We start from the raw sequence: 17,195 nt of genomic DNA, 5'->3' as shown, positions 1-17,195 counted from the left end.
GGACCTGCCGGTGTTAGTCCGGTCGTGTGTGACTTGACTTCACTTGGCTTCTTCGGGCGGCCTGGCCACGAGGCGGGACTGGATCGCGCGCATGCGCGCGCGTCGGATGGAGGGCTTCGGTACCAAGGGAGAGGTTCCCGTGGATTGGCCCAGTCCGACCATAGTATGGTTGGAGGCTCGTTGTCATACGAGGGAGGAAGGGGCGGCGGCGGCGGCTCGAAGCCACGCGAGACAGGTAGGACGACCGGTAGCCACGTTGCCCAGCGCCAAACGACAGTTGGGACTCTGATATCGGACAACTGCCACATCCTCAAGCCCCGAGAGCCGTAGAGAAACACAGGGGAGCCCTTTGATTCTTGTGCTCCATGCAGCGTCGGGCCTTGGACCGAGGCGGCGGATCAATGACAAAGGGGCATCAGCTGAGTAGCGGCCGATTCTCAACATCAGGGGGAGACTCTCTTCTGACAGCTGCGATTGTGTTCAACACGATCGCTTCCGCCCTGTCCGTAAATAAGCCAATCTTCCATGAGTGTTCCAGAAACAACCCATCCCTGTAGTGCCAGATGGGGGGGGTTCCAGGAGTAAAGGCCCCATCTCTGCCCCCACCAAGGCCCTGAGGGAGAAGAAGTCCTAGACTCTAGTACGGATGGTCTCGGTGACCCAATTTACGAGTATTCTGAGTGAAACAGAGGGAAGGGAATGCGGTTCAAGGCAGGCCAGGGACATGATGTACTACATTACTGTACAAGTATGCGTGGGTTCAAACACGTTTGGAATGAAGATGGGTACCTCTGTGGTTGAGATGACCCACGTCGTGACCGCTGAGCTGCAGTACAAGGGTACGCAATGCGAAAGCATGGCGACGTAAGTACCTTAGGATGGGACATGGGAGCTTACTTCACCTCGCGCTCCACAGTCGAAGAGGCGGAGGAGGCAAACGCCCGCCGCGTCGTACGACGGAGGGGTGCCGATCGGCCGTATACACAGTACACACCGCCAAGAACGCTGCCACCTCCCCCCCCCCCTCCCCTTTAGGTGGTTTGCTCGGCGCATCAAAGGGCGGTACAGTGTGTACCCGGCACCTCCAAGCCAGGGGTTGGCTGCAGACAAGCGACCAGGGGCCTTGCGGTTGCGAATCCGACATCAAATGAGCAAGATGTGCCACGCGACCTTTTGTGTGCCGGGGCGGAGCGGGGACGACAAGAAGCGGTGTTGACGGACCCAAAGAAAAGGAGGGGAGAAGTAAAAGGTTTCATGTTGTTTGGGGTTGGCTGACGGCACGGCTGGGATCAGGAGCGGTAAATTTCGGCGCGGAGGGCGTAGTTCAAGGCCGGGCGGCGATTCTGTCTTGCTTTAACCGAGGCCTTGAGGACTTCACCACCCTTCGTTGCTCGGTTCGTGGCTCGTTCGTGGGTCGGCAGGCTCCCCGATGTACGTTTGGTATGTACACTAGGTTGACGAACTAGGTTTGCGTTACGTTAGGACGGTTGGGTTGGTCCGGAAAGCAGGACCTGTCATTCTCATGCGATGCGCCTGTTGGGAGGGCATCATTGGCTATCGAGCCGCACCGCTAGAGCTTCTGTTCGGGAAGCTCTGTCCGCTCCTTTGGGACGTCGTCACGTCAGGGTGTAAGCATGATTGCATGTGTATATGTGTGTGTGTGTGTGTGTGTGTGTGAGTGTGTGCGTGTTTGTCTGTCTGTTGTCAAAGTGTTGTAGGCGGTTTGTCGGTCGCTAGCCTCAATCCGGCTGCAAAGTGTCTAGCTCCCCTTCCGATGGAAGCAAATGTAAACTAGCATTTCGTTTGCCGGCGAGCTCGAAGTCCGGGTGTGTACAGATGTGTACTGCCGGGGAGGCCCAAACATCATTCGGCATCTACGAACTATTGCATCTCCAATTTCAGCCAAAGGGGGTCACGGGTTTCGCCCTGTGGTAATAAGGTATTTTGGCGATTTCGCCCATGATCCAGCAGCCTACAAACAAAGCGTTGGGGCGGGCGTGTGGTATCTCAAGGGCGGCGACACTCGCGTCGATATCCGTTTCACGTCCTGTTGTTTCCGTTTGCGACTTGGTGATATCGCGCTTGGCCGTCATCGATGGAGATGGCATCACGGCGAGGCCCCTATTCTCCAAGGCGGCGACCGTGTCAGTAGCAGCCAACGTCGCTGCGTGAACACAAGACAAAAATCGGCCGGGGGGGGGGGGGGGGCTTGGTGCATCGTTTTCTCGGGAATACGATGACTCGGGGGGTTGGTTGGGTAGGTAGGTGGTGGTAAGTCTATCATCTGTCGTCGTTGTTCATGTGTACCAGTAGGCGGCGTCGGCGTCAGCTTTCGCTTTTCCAGACCAGTCAACCATGTGCCAGCGTGCCAGCCTAACCCCAGCCTAACCCCAAAATCCTTCTGTGCAAGGGCCCTGAACATTGTGTGCAAGTTTCCGTGTGGCTTGCCCGACCACGTGGCAATCTCCACAGCTGAGACGGCCAGGCCAGGGGGCTGGTGCCCCCTCCCCCCTCCCCCTGTACACACTGACTTGTCAAGGTGTCGTCGTCCGCACTCCTCTGCAACCACAGCATACGACACCCCAGGTTTGTGAGCCGACTGTCAAGCCGACAAAAGCTCGACGCCCGGAAAGCGGTGGTCGTTTCCCCTCGTGAGTGACCGGCCAGGTGCCAGACTGGGGTGGTTTGATTGCCTCCATGCCATGGGCACAGTACTAGCGCCTGCCCGCAAAGAGGATGCGCGCTTATCAATGGATTCGTGTGGCGGACAGGGGCTTGAGGCGACAGGACGAACTGGTCTAGAGCCCTTAAATTGGGTGTTGCACATAACGAGACCCTGACTCTCGACACGAGGCGAGGCACGATGGTGGATGAAGGGAGAAACGCCGGCTCAAAACAAGCCTTGCGGAACACGCGTGGCTGCAGAGGAGGGAGGCCACCCCGGATCCTGACTGACGAACAGAGACAAGAAAAAGAAAAAGCGTGCAAGCCCGCCCCCGTCACAAGAGATCCACGTGGGAGGATAGGGGGGCTGAGCTGGGGGCTGCTTGAACTGCGAGGCACAGTCTTACGATCTCGACACTAGCCTCCGCCTCTCAAAGCGGAACATGCCCCATTCGTGTCACTCTGGGCGTGTGTTTTGGCGTCACCTGTCTTGACCTTTTGACAACCTGCAAACCGCAGGCCTCCCCCATCCGCTCGGTGCCTAGCAACACAGTAAGTCTGCTCTGCCATCTCACGGTCCCTTAGGCACTTTCGCGCGTTGTGGGGTTCATCTAACAGTTGCCAACGGTTGTTGGGGAGATGTATGTATTCGTTGTCTGTCGCCGTTTTGATGAAGGCCGAATTGTCCGGGTGCTAACGGTCTTCGCTTAACCAACGAGCGAAGTGCTACCATTGGCCATGATTCTGAGTCGATGACCACGCACCAGTCCTATGGCTGAGCTCATGGCCTTTTTGTTATCGAAGACCAGCTTGGATATCTGCATGGCCACAGAGGAACGACGAACTGAGCGATCGCTCGCTCTCACTAGGTAACTTCCCTGTGGGCAACACAAAGAACCATGAGCAACGCTGTAATTCTACCAGGCGCGGTTTTCGGCTCTTCGATGAAGGTGAGGGACCAACCCGTCTCAGGTAGCTCTGAGTGAATTCTGGTCGGATCGGAGGGCGAGTTTGAGAGAGAGAGGGGAAAAAAGAAAAAAAAAAAGGGGGGGGGGCTCGTAATGGATGAGCTGAGCTGAGCTGTGAGTGAGGCTTGCCGGTGACACGTCCAAATCGCCGTTCAGCTGCAGTTTGATTCTTCTGCCGGCAAACCCACTCTATCGGCACATCGTGAGCCATGTCCTGGATTGCATCGAGCTCCTTACTCCTATGAATCTCGCAAGACATCTATGCGACATCAGCAGGAGTTTCAATTCCGCAGACTGGCACTGTGCTAGGCATCGCGGCCCGCAAGCCGGCCAACTCGAAAACATTGGCCGCCTCTCGGGTCACCCCTTTGCGTCAGAAAGTACAATGCCTATCGTCCAGGGCAGATACAGTAGTCAGTAACGCAGTGTGTGGTAGCTTCGTTCTGTAAATGGTGCGATGCTTGGCAGTTGGACCCTGCCGGGTTTCTTCGCGCCAAACCGCAGGCGACAAGGTGCATGTTCCCGGTGGGCTTCCCCGGGAAATCTTGCGTGGAAGGCTTGATTATTTTGGGTCTGTTTTCCTGAACTAGCGGTCGTCGTGTGGGAACACGTCTTGCTGGCCGTTACGGATGAAACGCGAGGCATGAGTGCGTGACGTTGATGAGTGGTCATTGAGATGCTGGTGAATGGGAGGCTTTGACGGCTCCTCGAACAAGCCGAGGCCAGCCAGTGGTCTGATGCCCAATATTCACCTATGCATCGGTGCTTCGGGTCTGTGACAGGTACGATGTCAATCTCTGGTGTGCTTCGAACACAATCTTGTTTAATCAGTCGCGCCCGGCATCCGCGGAATTTCGTTCGATCTGATATCCGACTCGGGTAGACAGTAAGGTTCATGATGAGCTAGGACTACCGCGCAGACTCTGAGCTTACGCTGCTAAAAATGATTTCTCATACGTTGACATGGGTGGGAAGGCGGCCGGCGAAACGTCAGACGTTTGAACCCGAGGCTGAACTGGCTTGGGAACTAAGTTATGGAGTCCCTGTCTCGAACAGACCTCGGACGGGAATAGACTGACCGTTGTCGAATAATTCTACACTACCTCTTCTGTACAAGAGTCCGCCCGTAGCCTTGGGTTGGAGTAGGGCCACTGTCGTAATGGCTTGGGATGCCGATGTTGAACAGCTTGGCCTACCACCGCCGCCTGCTATGTAGTTTTCGGCCGCAACTAAACCCTGAAGCCTGGGTCCCTGCCTCGCTTGCTTTCCGTCGCTTCCATGGAAGGCTTCCAGAAGCCCTTGCGGAGCATTTAATGGATAATCAGCGGATTCCAGACCCAGGCGACGGTGTCCTCTTCAGGCCCATTCGCTCCGGTATCCGTGTACTTGACTTGTAAAAGATGCGCAAGCGGTAGCGAGCGTTTGCGGAGCATGACCATCCATCAATCCTGTATTCACACTACGATGTATAGCGTAGAGCTCTTATGGGACTCGAGCAGTACAACCTCGTCTAGGCCTCAAATTTTTGCGGATTGCTCGGATGGAAACCTTCGTGATACTTGGTCAACTCGAGTCTATTACGCCACAGTAGGTTCAATGTAAACGTTTTAAGCCTTATCCAAGACCAGCAAGAGCTAATCAAAGCCGCGATACATACCTTTTGCTCAGTGTTCACCGGCTCGCTCCCCTGTCCAGGCCTGTCCAGGACTGTCCAGGAAGGAACTCAGTGTAAATATTTACACTGAGTTCCGAAGTGGTGTTCCCATCTCAGCTACGCGCCCTCATGGGGGATATGATATGGCGCTGTGGCAGTTTCCGGAGCACGGGTACGAAGGCATTAGACTGCCGCTTGTAACCTAGCGCGCGGACGAACCTTTGTTAGGCAGTTGGGATGGTGGATCTGTTCTGACAACGGCGTCCAAGTGAAAGTTTTTAGGGGAGCACGCCGGCAAGGCTCAAACCGCCAAGGGGAAAAGATCGGCGGCCAGGGACCAAGGGGCGAAGGCAACTTGGTCGGAAATAAGGAGCCACGAGGGGGGGTCTCCATCGACAGCTCCTCAGTCATCACGGTGACTCCGAAGTCGATCCTATTCTCGAGGGAGCGTCGAGCTTGGCACACACCCGTCGGCCAAGCTTCACGGCGGCATCTTCCATCAACGATACGGAATGCGTACCGTACTGCACGCCGCATACTTCATCATAAGGACTGGGACGGCTAGTGTCTGGTACGGTCAACGGGTGCGGTACTGTACTTGGTGGACGTGACGCTCAAAAGCAGGCCATCCGTGCATGATGTGATGTAGAGTGTAGCTCCCGCACGGTGGAGTGCCGAAATGGCCCAAGGATGCTTATTGCCGATGCAAGTAGGAACTACTCTAAGATTCCACATTTTTCTTTGGCTGGCAGTTCTCTGCTGCGGTAGCGACCAGGCAGGCAGGTGAGCTCTATCAAATTGCCGTCCGTCTCGTTTCAGCCTTTCTTCATCGCCGACGGGATGAATGCCGTCGGTCTTGTCCAATGGGGCGGGCGGAGCGGGTGGGTGGGTGGCCTTGTAGGAACTGACAGAGACGAGCGGAGTCAGAAAGTTCCTGTCGTACAGAAAGGTACACGGATAGGCACACCATATAGAGACAGACATTGGACGACTTTCGGCTTCCAGCGTGGCCATGCACCGGCGCCAGCCAAATTGGGCGAGGGTAGTGTACGAGGAAGGGTTTCGTACTGTGCACCGAGGTTGTGGGGAGAGGGGAATGCCGAGCGAAAGAGGCCATACCGTGCTGGTTCTGCAGTTACGACACGGTATAGGCCGGCGGTCAAAGTAGTCATCGACCAGCATTCAGCATTCAGCAACAGCCGGGAGCGCATGGGAGCGAAGGCGGGAGAGGGTGGTGGTGCGGAGACGGACTGGAATTTTGGGTTTGGGATTGGGTGCATACAGGTTGGTAATGAAGATCAACGAGCGCGCCTCAGCAAACAAAACAAGGCCACGCTGCACACGGGAGGAAAAAGAAGGAAAAGATATGTAACGCTTATGGAAAGCACAAAAAAAGAAGCACAACAATTTGGGATTGGGTGGTGCATAGCAGAGATGGGACAAGGATAGGGGTGGTTGCATGGTCATAGCTACGTGACGCCGCCCATGGAGGGCATAGAACCCACCGCGAGTCCGCTGCGTGGTTGCAGGGAAGTAGTGGGCCCAAAACGGCTTGGTTCGGTAGGAGGGATCCCTGAGGCCACGCGCCGATCTGTCGGCCAGTGGTGAGACTCCCAGCCTGCCAGGAGCCGGCCCCTGTTCCCAAGGATGGTCCTATGGCTTGCTGGAGGAGACACTGTACCTCACCATCACCCAAGCTTGTATCCATACGTAAGGTAGTATCTGTATTTCAGGTCGCTTTCTGGCACAGTGCAGGTGGGGTATGCCTTACGCCACCGTTCCAGGAGTGCAATTGGGACCCATTGGCATTCCGACCTGCCCGAGCCTGGTGTTTCGTTGATGCTGCCGTTGTTGCCGTTGCCATTGGCGCTGCTGATGTGACGCACAAAACAGAAGGTGCCAGGCAAAGCGAGGTTTCTGTCATTTCGTTGCGGGATTCCCTTTGGCTTTTGTCTTTACCTGTTAAAGACAGAGGGAATTCTTGAAGATATAAGAAAAGGGAAAGAGCCACCCCTTTGGGAGGGGGGGATACACTGAAATCGACTAAATGGGCGGACATGTGTCTCGCGCAACGGGTACAAAAATGTTTTTATTCACTTTTCCTCTCTGGGTTAAGGATTCCTTTCTTATTTCATTTCCAGTTTCATCCTGTTATCCTTCCATCTCTCACACAGTTATGATTATTGCGCCTTTCTCTGGTCTGGTATCCGAAGTGTGTTCGGACATGCCTTCCGACGCCTTACCACTTTCTTCCTTCCGAGGCATCCACCATGCCTCGCACCCAGACACATCCCCGCTGTCCCCACTTCTATCCACCCTGTCATCATCGTCGTCAGTGTCATTGGTCATTGAGCTGGGTACCTGCCTGATAGCATCTGTAGACACATGGAAGCCATGAGATGGAGTCCACCCGACGCTGTTTTTGCCGCGCCCCTCGTCATTTTCTCCGAAAAGTAGCAGTGAGATAAGATGTCCGTACCTGGATACGTACAGTACGAGCGCCGATCTTCTCATCGGCAATGTCTCTGTGTCTGTACAGAGTATCTGTACTTGTGTACAGAGTACCTGCCACCCGCTTCCACCATCCACATCACAACGAGCAAAAGCAAACCATTATCCAATTGCAACGACATGGGCAGCGGCGTTGGATACCTAACATCTATCATTCAACACCTTTTTGGCTTTGCGGCATGCCTGTATTGTCGTCAGCCACCCGCCCTGTACCTCCCCCAGCGACTCCGGGGCGGGCGGGTAAGAGGAAATTTGCATCACCGCCTTTTCCATCACGCCCACCCAGCCTCACCAGTGGAACACACACCCGTCTGTTTGTTTCTAAATACTGGATACGCCCGGTTGAACCACCCAGGTACACCACAGAAGTATTTGTATGCCAGTTGCATCTGTCAACACCGTGCCTAGGCCTGCGCATAATCCAACTCACACCCCCCACACGGCTGCGACGAGAACCCCGCGTTTCCTAGTCTTTCGCGATGGCTTGGGGGGTGCAGGTTGCCCATTCGACTTGGATTTCAGGGCACGCTGTCGTGGCCTGCTTTGTGGCTGTTCCCTCGTAGAAGCTTACATCGTACACTACCTATCACTGGTGTTCCCGTCTGCCCGACAGCAGGGTTAGGCGGAGAGGGTGGTTTGCAAAGACGATATCAGATGGCGAGGAACCCGAGCTATCCCTCCCTAGCCTATCTTGATCTTGCCGCCTGTCGCTTTTCCCTCCGCGCTGCGCTGCGACTCTTCCCCCCTCCACCTATCACATCAATCCCGCTTCTACCATCTTAGGCCTTCCCCAGGCCTAGCCCGGTCCAAGGCCTCTGACATCAGAGCAGATGAGATGATGATCACCCTTGGGCTTAGAAGCTACCCTTTCTCGGCCAGCGGCAGACAAAGAAGGTTTGAAGCACTCCCAGTCTCTCAGAGAACAATATCCGCTCGTGAAAGGCTGCAGCGTGCCGTATCATGTCGAGCCATGGGGTACTTCACCAAACGACCAATGAGCGCGATCAGTCGCAAATGCTGCTTCGCATTGTGCCAGGGCATGTCTTGAGTGCACTGAGACGGAGCCTGCGGCTCGAGGGCTGGTGATGCATGATGGGTTTGCCGGATACAGTAGGATTCGAACGTGAACGCATGGTGGAGGGCTCTTCCGGAGTACGGTTCGTTCAGCATATGACGCTGCATTAGCAAGCCTCCTCGTTGCGTCGTTACGGATGAGTTGTGACAAGTTGGCCGGGCCTCTGACGGCTGGTTCAATCGACACGAAACGTCTAGCAACGACGCATCCGCGCCGTGTCTGTCGCTTCTTCTGGGAACTCGGCTGAGCCGGGCGCATAAGGAGGGACGAAGGCCTCATATGCAACCGAAGGTTACGACATAGCGGATGTTCTGCCCGTAGTATCCGATCAAACGACACGCAGCGGTGCCCAAAATGTTCCAGGGATGAGACTGCACCGGCGGTGGCGGAGGGTTGCCGACGCTTACCTGTCTCGCGCAAAGAGAATCATGATCGTTCCCATTTCCTTCAAAAGAAAAGGCCCGAGTGTCAAAAGTCCGACATCACGAGCCGGCTATCTATGTGGCCCTTCGAAGTGATTCGACTGACGTTGTGACAACTCTCTCAGATCCCAGTGTGGATGGGCGGGATTTTATCATCAACAGCAAGAAAACGGGGTTTTCTGCTCCTCCATTCCATTCTTCTTGCTTCCTCCCGGGAATTACATCGCCCAAATTAACCCCTTTGAGGTCTGACTACGACGTGGTGTTGTTTCTCTCGTCGAAATATATTTGCAGAGCCCTCCATCGATCGGCGAAGAGGAAGCCGCACAGAAACCAGCAGCCATAGCCGTCGTGAAGGGTGTCCGCACTGTGCATAATAACAGTTTTTGATGGACCTGCTGGATTCGATGTTGAGGAACGAACACACCTCTGCTGCACCTACACCTGCACCTGCATGGTACCCCCTGGACAGCTGCCCCCCTTACTCCATCAGAGTCCAGGGCTCCTTGTCATTCTTCACATTTCTGCCATGTGCCCTGCCTGCCACCTCGACACTACACCACGGATACCTACCAAGACTCTACCTGAGTTGCCCGGGTTGTTTGCCATGAGGCACGGCAGCCTCCCCCCCTTCCACATTACTTATTCCTTCACAATCATACCTCACCAACATTGATCCCCCCTCTTGTTTACCCCAGGGCGCCTAAGGTAGCACATGGTAAGGATGACCACAACGTTGTGGCTTTTCTTCTTTTTTCTTCTTTTTTTTTTTTTTGTGGTGTGGTTGGTGCAACGAACTTGCTGCTCCGCAAAACACACTCATCTCAAAGTCAGTATCGGAACCCCTTTCTCAGCCCCTGGTCAGAAGAGTGATGCCCATCTCACATGGGAAAATGCCCCATTGAATGGGTCTTTGTGAGTATGTTCTGTGAAACCGAGATGCGGTGTGCTGGGAGCGTAGTTTTGAGAAGGCTGGGCCGCGGGCGATGGGGACAGCAGCTTCCTAGGGAACGGGATTCGGTACCCAAGGAGTTGACGCACAATGTTGTGATTGGACGATGCGGCAGGGATTCTCATATATCCCCTCTCGTCTCCTCTCCTTGTCCCCTCCCGGTGTACCCTTACCTTCGTGCGTTGTGGGTAAGGGGGGTTGAGGAGTACAGATGCGCATGAGCACTATGAGAATGACGAGGAGAATTGTGAGGGGAGACGCAGCGGCTTTGGGGTCCATGGGCTTTCCTACCGGCTTCCCCGATTGACTGCCATTTGAAGAATATCATAGCAGACCGACACATTGACGTTGCGGAATAATTGGAGGAAGAGAGTGCTCTCTCTCTCTCTCTCTCTCTCTGTGTCTGTCTGTATGTCTCTCGATTATCATCCCATGAGTGAGGGGTACAATGGCTACTGAGCGAGTTGAGGTGGACTGACGAGAAAAGTAGGCGTAAGGAATACTTGGGCAAAGTTCCTCCGCTGTGGAGGGTTGCATGCGTGGTTGATGGAGTACAAGTATCGTATCTCAGGAAAGCTCAGGGGCCCCATACCAGGCTTTTTCACTGCAACGGGCGGGACCGCCTTTTCCTGCAGAGACTTGAAAGAGACAGAGAGGGTATCCGTATGCATGTGTGGAAACTCCTTCCTTGGCATGGTTCTGGTCTTGGCCAGGGGGATTGTTTGACAGCGGGTGGCAGATTCCTTCCCTCCGCCTGGCAACAAGGAAAGAAGGGGAAGAAGAAAAGAAGAAGGAAAAGAGAGAGAGAGAGAGAGAGAGAAACGGACAAGAGAACCCATCTTCCATCGGGAACCCGGTTGCCAGATCACAGGGCACACGAGGGTCAGGATACACGAGAAGAGGGAGGAGGTGCACAGTCGATGCGGTGTCTAGCCAGCATTTACCTTACAAGTCCCCTTCCCCCCCTTGCCTTTTGGGATGCGGAACGGAACAGGACCATGCATATTCACCTCGTGGCCCGTGGCGCCTCCTTACCTGTAAGTGTGTGTGTGTGTGTGTGTGTGTGTGTACACTACACATGGCACAGCATGTCGTCCTTGATGGTACCGCAACGGCGGCTGGTTGGGGCGAGGAGAAAAGACGAAAGAAAGATGCGCCAAAGGAGGAGAAGTTTGGAAGTCGAACATTCGATCGATGTACGTTGGACGTCGGAAACGATCCAGATCTTGTCTCCCTCCCCTCTCCTTTCTCTCTTTCATTTGCTTCTCAGGCCCCTTGTGATACTGTGTAAAAAGATCGCGCCGCATCTGGCTTGACTTCCCTCTTCACCATGGATTATTTAGACACTGTAAGCTCCTCAGTCCGTTTCGCGTTCCACCCACCTTCCAGATGACTCATCAGACTGGTCTATCACTTCGGCTCCAATTTGCAAAGAGAAGAGGGAATCAGAGGGGAGGAAAGATCGAGAGGAGCCAAAACCGAACCCGCAACCCGATTTCAAGTACAACCAAATCATCGTGCACACACGTACGGGCAGACGGTTTGGTCCACGACCACCCCCTTCCGTTACCGTTCTAGCCTCGTTGACCGGTTTTCTTTCTTGCTTTTCCTGTTGTGTTTTGTTTTGTTGTCCCTTTTCTTTCTCTGTCGCCGCCCACTCTAACGAAATTCGAAATCTCGAGTCTCAGAGCAGAGTCCTCGGTCCCAAGTCTCACTGTTGCCCTTCTCCGTCCTCGCCTTGCCTCGCTCAGCCTTGACCCGGACGGTCCTCAGGGGATAAGAGAGAACCAAAACCAAGAGTAAAAGTAAAAGGACCCCGGCACCAAAGCAACGCCCGTCGTTTCTACCCTACACTATTACCATCTGCATCTGCATCCCAGCGCGCGCCAGGCCTGTTTGCCACTACACGTATGATACGGACCACACTACGACGCGCCTCTTATTCCCGTCTCATCATCGTCGTCCGTTGCGCCCTTCTGCTGCTCGCTCTCGTCCGCGTCTACGCCGCCGCCATCGTACGTCAAGCCAGTCCGTGTGTCCCTCGGAGTCCAATGCCGCCAAGCCAAGCGTGAACTACAAAACAGTCATTCCAAGCCCCTTCGCGGTCCTCACCTCACCCTCCCAGGGCCCTAGGGACAGCTTTGACTGTCACGTCACACCAAAACCAAAGGCTACATCACCGCATCTCGCCGCTTCAAGTCAGTATCATTTAGATCCCTTATATCCATCCTCACCCACTACCGCACCCCACGGCTGGACGGTCATATCCGTGATCGAATCACCAATTTCCCCTTCTACTCCCTCTGCTTGCTCTTGCCGCCTTCTGTCTCTCGTTTCTCTGGCTCCCCGGGCCCTCATACTGCCCGTGCTGAATTACCTGGTATACCGCACTGTCTTCTTTGTCTGCCATCCTCCTCGTCTGCTATCTCCCTACCTAGCCTGTTCATTTTCATCACTGGGCCTGTTCCCTCTGGAAACCAACCTCACCACCAATCAAGTAGCTCTCGGCTTCAGAAACAAAGTGACCCGAAGCGAAGCCTGCTCCATGTTGGCTGGTCCTGACAGACGTGTTAGGCTGTGCCTGCCCACCACTCTCTCGGTCAGCGTGTAGCGCCCTTCCAAGTCCCGTGTGCGATACCTATTCCGTTCCCACTCGCCCACTCAATTCCCACTCCCAGTCTCACTCTCACTCTCTCACTCTCTCACTCACTGAGCTCTCAGTACTAATCCCCCTCCCATCCCCTCCTCTCCCCTCCCTCCTATGCCCCCCCTGATACCCTTTTTCACTTGCAGGGTTCCGTCGTCTACATGTACATCAGCCTTGAGGCCTGTGTACTCCGTACCTACTGTACCTCGCCTTTGCTCTTGTACCTACCCCCCTCCCCTTCCCTCTCCAGTCACTCCATTTGCTGCCCATGTCCCTGGTTCTCCTTCTCCTCCACCACTACTACTACCGCTACCACACACCTCCTCCTCTCCTCCCCTCATCCACGCCCACGCCCTACCTCACCAAAAACCCGCTTTCTCTTCTCTTTTTTTTCTTTTTTCTTTGCGCCTGCCTTTTTATTTGAACACCCGTCTTGCCGTCCGCGCTTCCTCTAACCCTCCTTTTCCCATTAGATGGCCGCTGTCTGCAAGACTTCCCGACCTTCCATCCAAGAGCCATTGTCAAACGAGGCCAGCTCTGATTCTGTACCTCCCACACGCACAGCCAACCCCAACCCTACCAGTACCAGTGCGAATCCGCAACCCACCGGCACTACCACGGCCAACACCACCGCCGGCAGCACTCCTCTTGCTGCGACACCCACCACCACCACCATTCCCTCGTCCAATACCAACACAACTACATCATCGACCGATCCCTACGTCGTGTCTTCGGTAAACCGCCCGCATTTTCGCTCCCATCACCACTCGCCCTCAACCAGCTCTTTGCACAAGCTGCAACGCTCTGGTGGTCTTTTCGGCTTCGCTACAGCCGCCATTGACAAGACCCATTCCGCACTCGCCGCCTTTTCCTCGGACCCGTCGATCCGCCAGCGCGCCTCCAATTCCGCATTGGGCAGGGCCTCTTTCACCCCCGACTCTGCTTCGGACTACTCTGCCGCCAGCCAAGGCTCGACAGACAAATACCCCCGATATTCGAGCCCTTCCAACCACTCGTCTTCTAGCAGCACTCTTAATCAACTAGAGGGCAAGTATCCAAGCCAGGTATCGCTGGTACAGGATCTACCCTCTCAACCATACACCGAGACAGACCCCAATAGGCCTCTCCCCTACCGACTGCCGAGCATAGAGAGCAAAATGCATCAAACATCCTCGCGGCTTCTCCGCATGACGGATGATGACCGGCCATTCACCAAGGTCAGTAACCTGCCAGGTTGGCGTTGCCCGCCGAACCCGATTCTCCTTTTGCGACGGTCGCCCACTGCGCTTGCCCGCCCCCGAATACTCGTGGCCCAAAGCCCTGCCGGTCGTCGATGAATGCTGACACAAAGAATTGAACAGGACTTCAAGGACCTCTTCTCAACACTCATTGTCAGCCTGCTGCCTTTGTCCGCCCATCGAGTACGGTTAACACGCGTGGAAAACACCTTCCTGTCCGAAGATGCAATCAACAACCTGGGCTCCCTCAAGTTCTCCCAATCGAACCGCATGCCCGATCCCAAGGACCCCTCAAGGATAGTAACCACCACCACCACCACGACATTTTCCATGGCTAAGGACATGGCCCGCTCCATCTGCCAAAAGTTCCTCGAGGCGAGGTTCATCGAGTCTGCCGACGGAAAGTACCAGCAGGTGTACAACATGAAGGGCTCCGTGTGGCAGTTGACCCCCAAGGGCGTCACTGTGCTGGATCGCTTCTGCTCCCGCAACGGGATCCAGCAAAAGTCGATAGCCGAACTCGTCGGCTCCACCCTGTCGCAACTTGTCATCCTCGAGAGGGACGGCCAGACGGACAAGCTCATCACGGATCGCGGTACGATTGAGGTCATCTTCAGGAGGTTCATTGGTACACACGGCCCCAACGTCAAATCGAGCGTCAGCTCGGCCGACTCGGATTCTCTGAGCGACTACAAGGACGGCCTTACCGGTGTCAAGATGGCTAGCGAACGTAAAGTGAACGGCAAGACGTACAAGGATACCTTCACCGGCAAGGCTGCCACTGATTGGTTGATGGACTGCTGTACAACCGTGGACAGGCGGGAGACGTACGACATTGCCGCCCTGTTCGTGGAATACGACTTGATGGAGCCCGTCGTACAAGACCGTGCTCACATGGCCCAGTACCCCAGCAACAACCTGTTCCAGCCTACCAAGCATGCCATCTATCAACTGACGGCGAAGGGCAAGGATTTGATCAATGGCATTGGGTCAAGAGGACGGACTTCGGAGAGTGAGGTGGTCACACCGTCACGGAACGTCATTGCGCGAGACTCCAACACACAGAGGCTCGATAAGATCCTGAACGACGCCGCGCTTCGTTTGCTCTTCAGAGAGAACCTCAGGGAAACGCACTGTGAGGAGAACCTATCATTTTACCTCGACGTGGACGACTTTGTTCGGAGCTGCCGGGGAGCGATCAGGGTCGCCCAGAAGAACCCCAACGCGAGTTCGATGGACGGTATCAAGGAGATCATGGCGCAGGCCTATGGGATTTATAATGCATTCCTCGCCCCCGGTTCTCCCTGCGAGTTGAACATTGACCACCAACTTCGCAACAACCTGGCCACCCGAATGACCAAGGCCGTCGGCCAAGACGTGGCCATGATCGACACTCTGCAAGAGGTCATGTCATTGTTCGAGGACGCTCAGAACGCAGTCTTTAAACTGATGGCCAGCGTACGTTTATCATCCCTTGTCTTCGTCATCGCAGCCGGTATGCTTTGGAATCCTTGAGCTAACGCGCGCGACCTTCTTTTCCTTACGCAGGACTCGGTTCCCAAATTCCTGAGAAGCCCCAAGTACGAGCATACTTTGAAGAACTACGACTTTGACGCAGTTACGGGCGGTCGTGGCCTGGAGCGCAGCACGAGCCGATCGAACCGCAAATGAGTAACGTCGGCATGACGCAGTTTCGGAAAGCGAAGAAAACTTTGGTGAAACCCGGTATAACCCGCGCCCAATCTTACTACAGCACGACCGATTGCATACCTAGAATCGCCTCCGGCGCAGGCCGCGCAGTCCAAGTTGGCATTTACGGCACTTTACTCGAACCATAATCTTGAGCATAACACGGTAGTCTTTGATTCATTACCAGGCGGTAGGCAGGATCTTTCACTTATTTACCAGATGGCTCTCCCGCACGGGCCGATTTTGGTCGCCATCTGGGCTATTTTGGAAAAATGAAGGCGTTGGGGGCGGACTATTCTTAGAAGGAGACCCCATGTGGCGGCGAACCTGAGTCCGCGGGATACCACGTCACCATCACATGCGGACTTTATTTCTGTTTTCCCCTCCTTTTCTCTTTATTTCTCCCCCCCCCCCCCCCCCCCCCCCCCCCCCCCCTCCCTTTCGCTTTAATTTCTCACATCTGTTCGAATCATGACTGGGCTGGTGGGGGCGGACGACCATAGAAGGATGGCATGACAGCGCAAGTCTCGACTACGATCCTCGAGATGGAGCCCATGGCGATCGATGAACGAGCCTAGGGATCAGAGATAGGAGGACAGAGGCACCTCGGCTGCCCGCTGGCACGCTGAAAATGGACGTCTCGTAGGCCTGACGATGAGAAGAAGGAAGTAATCGTGAGAAAAAAGGGTAAATGCAAAACAGGGAGGAGAGCGGTCGTGGAGCGGCATGGCTCATTTGTACATATCTAAGAACCAAACCCCACCCTCGACCCGAGTGGGGGAAAGAGGTTCGACCTTTCCGACATAACCCTGAATAAGAGGAAAGCATATGAAAGTGGTATCAAGGCTTGCAGCGCCAGGTATGCTGGTTTAATGATGTGTGGAAAGCGTCGAACTCTAGGAAGGAGCATACCGGCTGGTTTTTGCCTTCTTTAACTCCTCCTTGCGATCATGCTGATGTGCGGAATCAATCAGTCAACCCCTCAGGACCTAACGACTGGAATGCGCCACATTACGGGCAGTCGGCAGGTGCATTCTCGGCACCTCGGCGGATCACAATAAACACGGGACCGGAAGCACTCGGCTGGCATTCCCAGCCGCGAGGCCGGGGCTCCCAATTGGGCGCGAGCAGGCGTCTTGGTGGACAAAAGTAGAGATAGAGACATGGTCTAATCTTGGTATGTGCCCGAGACTGTCCAGCCTAAGGTCTTTTTGCTTCTGATACATATGTGCCCTAATACCTGGGATCTAAGCAACCCCTGGAGCGTCCCGTGCCAGTGAGTGTAGATAGACGTCGAAGGAGAAGGGGGGTCGGTCGGTCGGTCGAATCCTCAGGATGGGCAGGTAGGCATAAAGAGGCTCCCGAACCACCCTCG

General features: G+C 55.0%; 3 protein-coding genes across 3 annotated transcripts; 2 read left to right on the top strand and 1 right to left on the bottom strand.

The window, feature by feature from the left end:
- Window positions 1–7,328: 7,328 nt before the first annotated feature.
- Window positions 7,329–7,700, top strand: CDEST_05315 (uncharacterized protein). Its single transcript, XM_062921474.1, has one exon. The coding sequence runs from the start codon at window positions 7,334–7,336 to the stop codon at window positions 7,682–7,684; it is 351 nt and encodes a 116-aa protein (XP_062777525.1). The 5' UTR covers window positions 7,329–7,333; the 3' UTR covers window positions 7,685–7,700.
- Window positions 7,701–8,712: 1,012 nt separating this feature from the next.
- CDEST_05314 (uncharacterized protein) lies at window positions 8,713–9,151 on the bottom strand (the record flags this gene model as incomplete). Its single annotated transcript, XM_062921473.1, has 2 exons — window positions 8,713–8,862; window positions 8,921–9,151. The coding sequence occupies 2 exons, from the start codon at window positions 9,149–9,151 to the stop codon at window positions 8,713–8,715; spliced, it is 381 nt and encodes a 126-aa protein (XP_062777524.1).
- Window positions 9,152–13,313: 4,162 nt separating this feature from the next.
- Window positions 13,314–16,281, top strand: CDEST_05313 (Putative DEP domain, RGS domain, RGS domain superfamily, winged helix DNA-binding domain superfamily). Its single transcript, XM_062921472.1, has 3 exons — window positions 13,314–14,110; window positions 14,255–15,589; window positions 15,680–16,281. Exons 1-3 carry the CDS (start codon window positions 13,367–13,369, stop codon window positions 15,800–15,802), a joined length of 2,202 nt encoding a protein of 733 aa, XP_062777523.1. The 5' UTR covers window positions 13,314–13,366; the 3' UTR covers window positions 15,803–16,281.
- The last annotated feature ends 914 nt before the right edge of the window (window positions 16,282–17,195 follow it).

The sequence above is a fragment of the Colletotrichum destructivum genome, chromosome 3 (genome assembly GCF_034447905.1).
Source record: "Colletotrichum destructivum chromosome 3, complete sequence".
In the NCBI taxonomy this organism is placed as follows: Eukaryota; Fungi; Ascomycota; class Sordariomycetes; order Glomerellales; family Glomerellaceae; genus Colletotrichum; species Colletotrichum destructivum.
The sequence above is the reverse complement of the archived record's forward strand: the minus strand, read 5'-3'. Positions and strand labels throughout refer to the sequence as shown.

Bases quoted from the DNA above. Each gene is read 5' to 3' on its own strand.
- CDEST_05315 (XM_062921474.1), top strand. From the start codon at position 7,334: ATGGGCGGACATGTGTCTCGCGCAACGGGTACAAAAATGTTTTTATTC.
- CDEST_05313 (XM_062921472.1), top strand. From the start codon at position 13,367: ATGGCCGCTGTCTGCAAGACTTCCCGACCTTCCATCCAAGAGCCATTG. The intron at 14,111-14,254 runs GTCAGTAACCTG...AGAATTGAACAG, and splicing joins ATGACCGGCCATTCACCAAG to GACTTCAAGGACCTCTTCTC. The intron at 15,590-15,679 runs GTACGTTTATCA...TTCCTTACGCAG, and splicing joins TCTTTAAACTGATGGCCAGC to GACTCGGTTCCCAAATTCCT.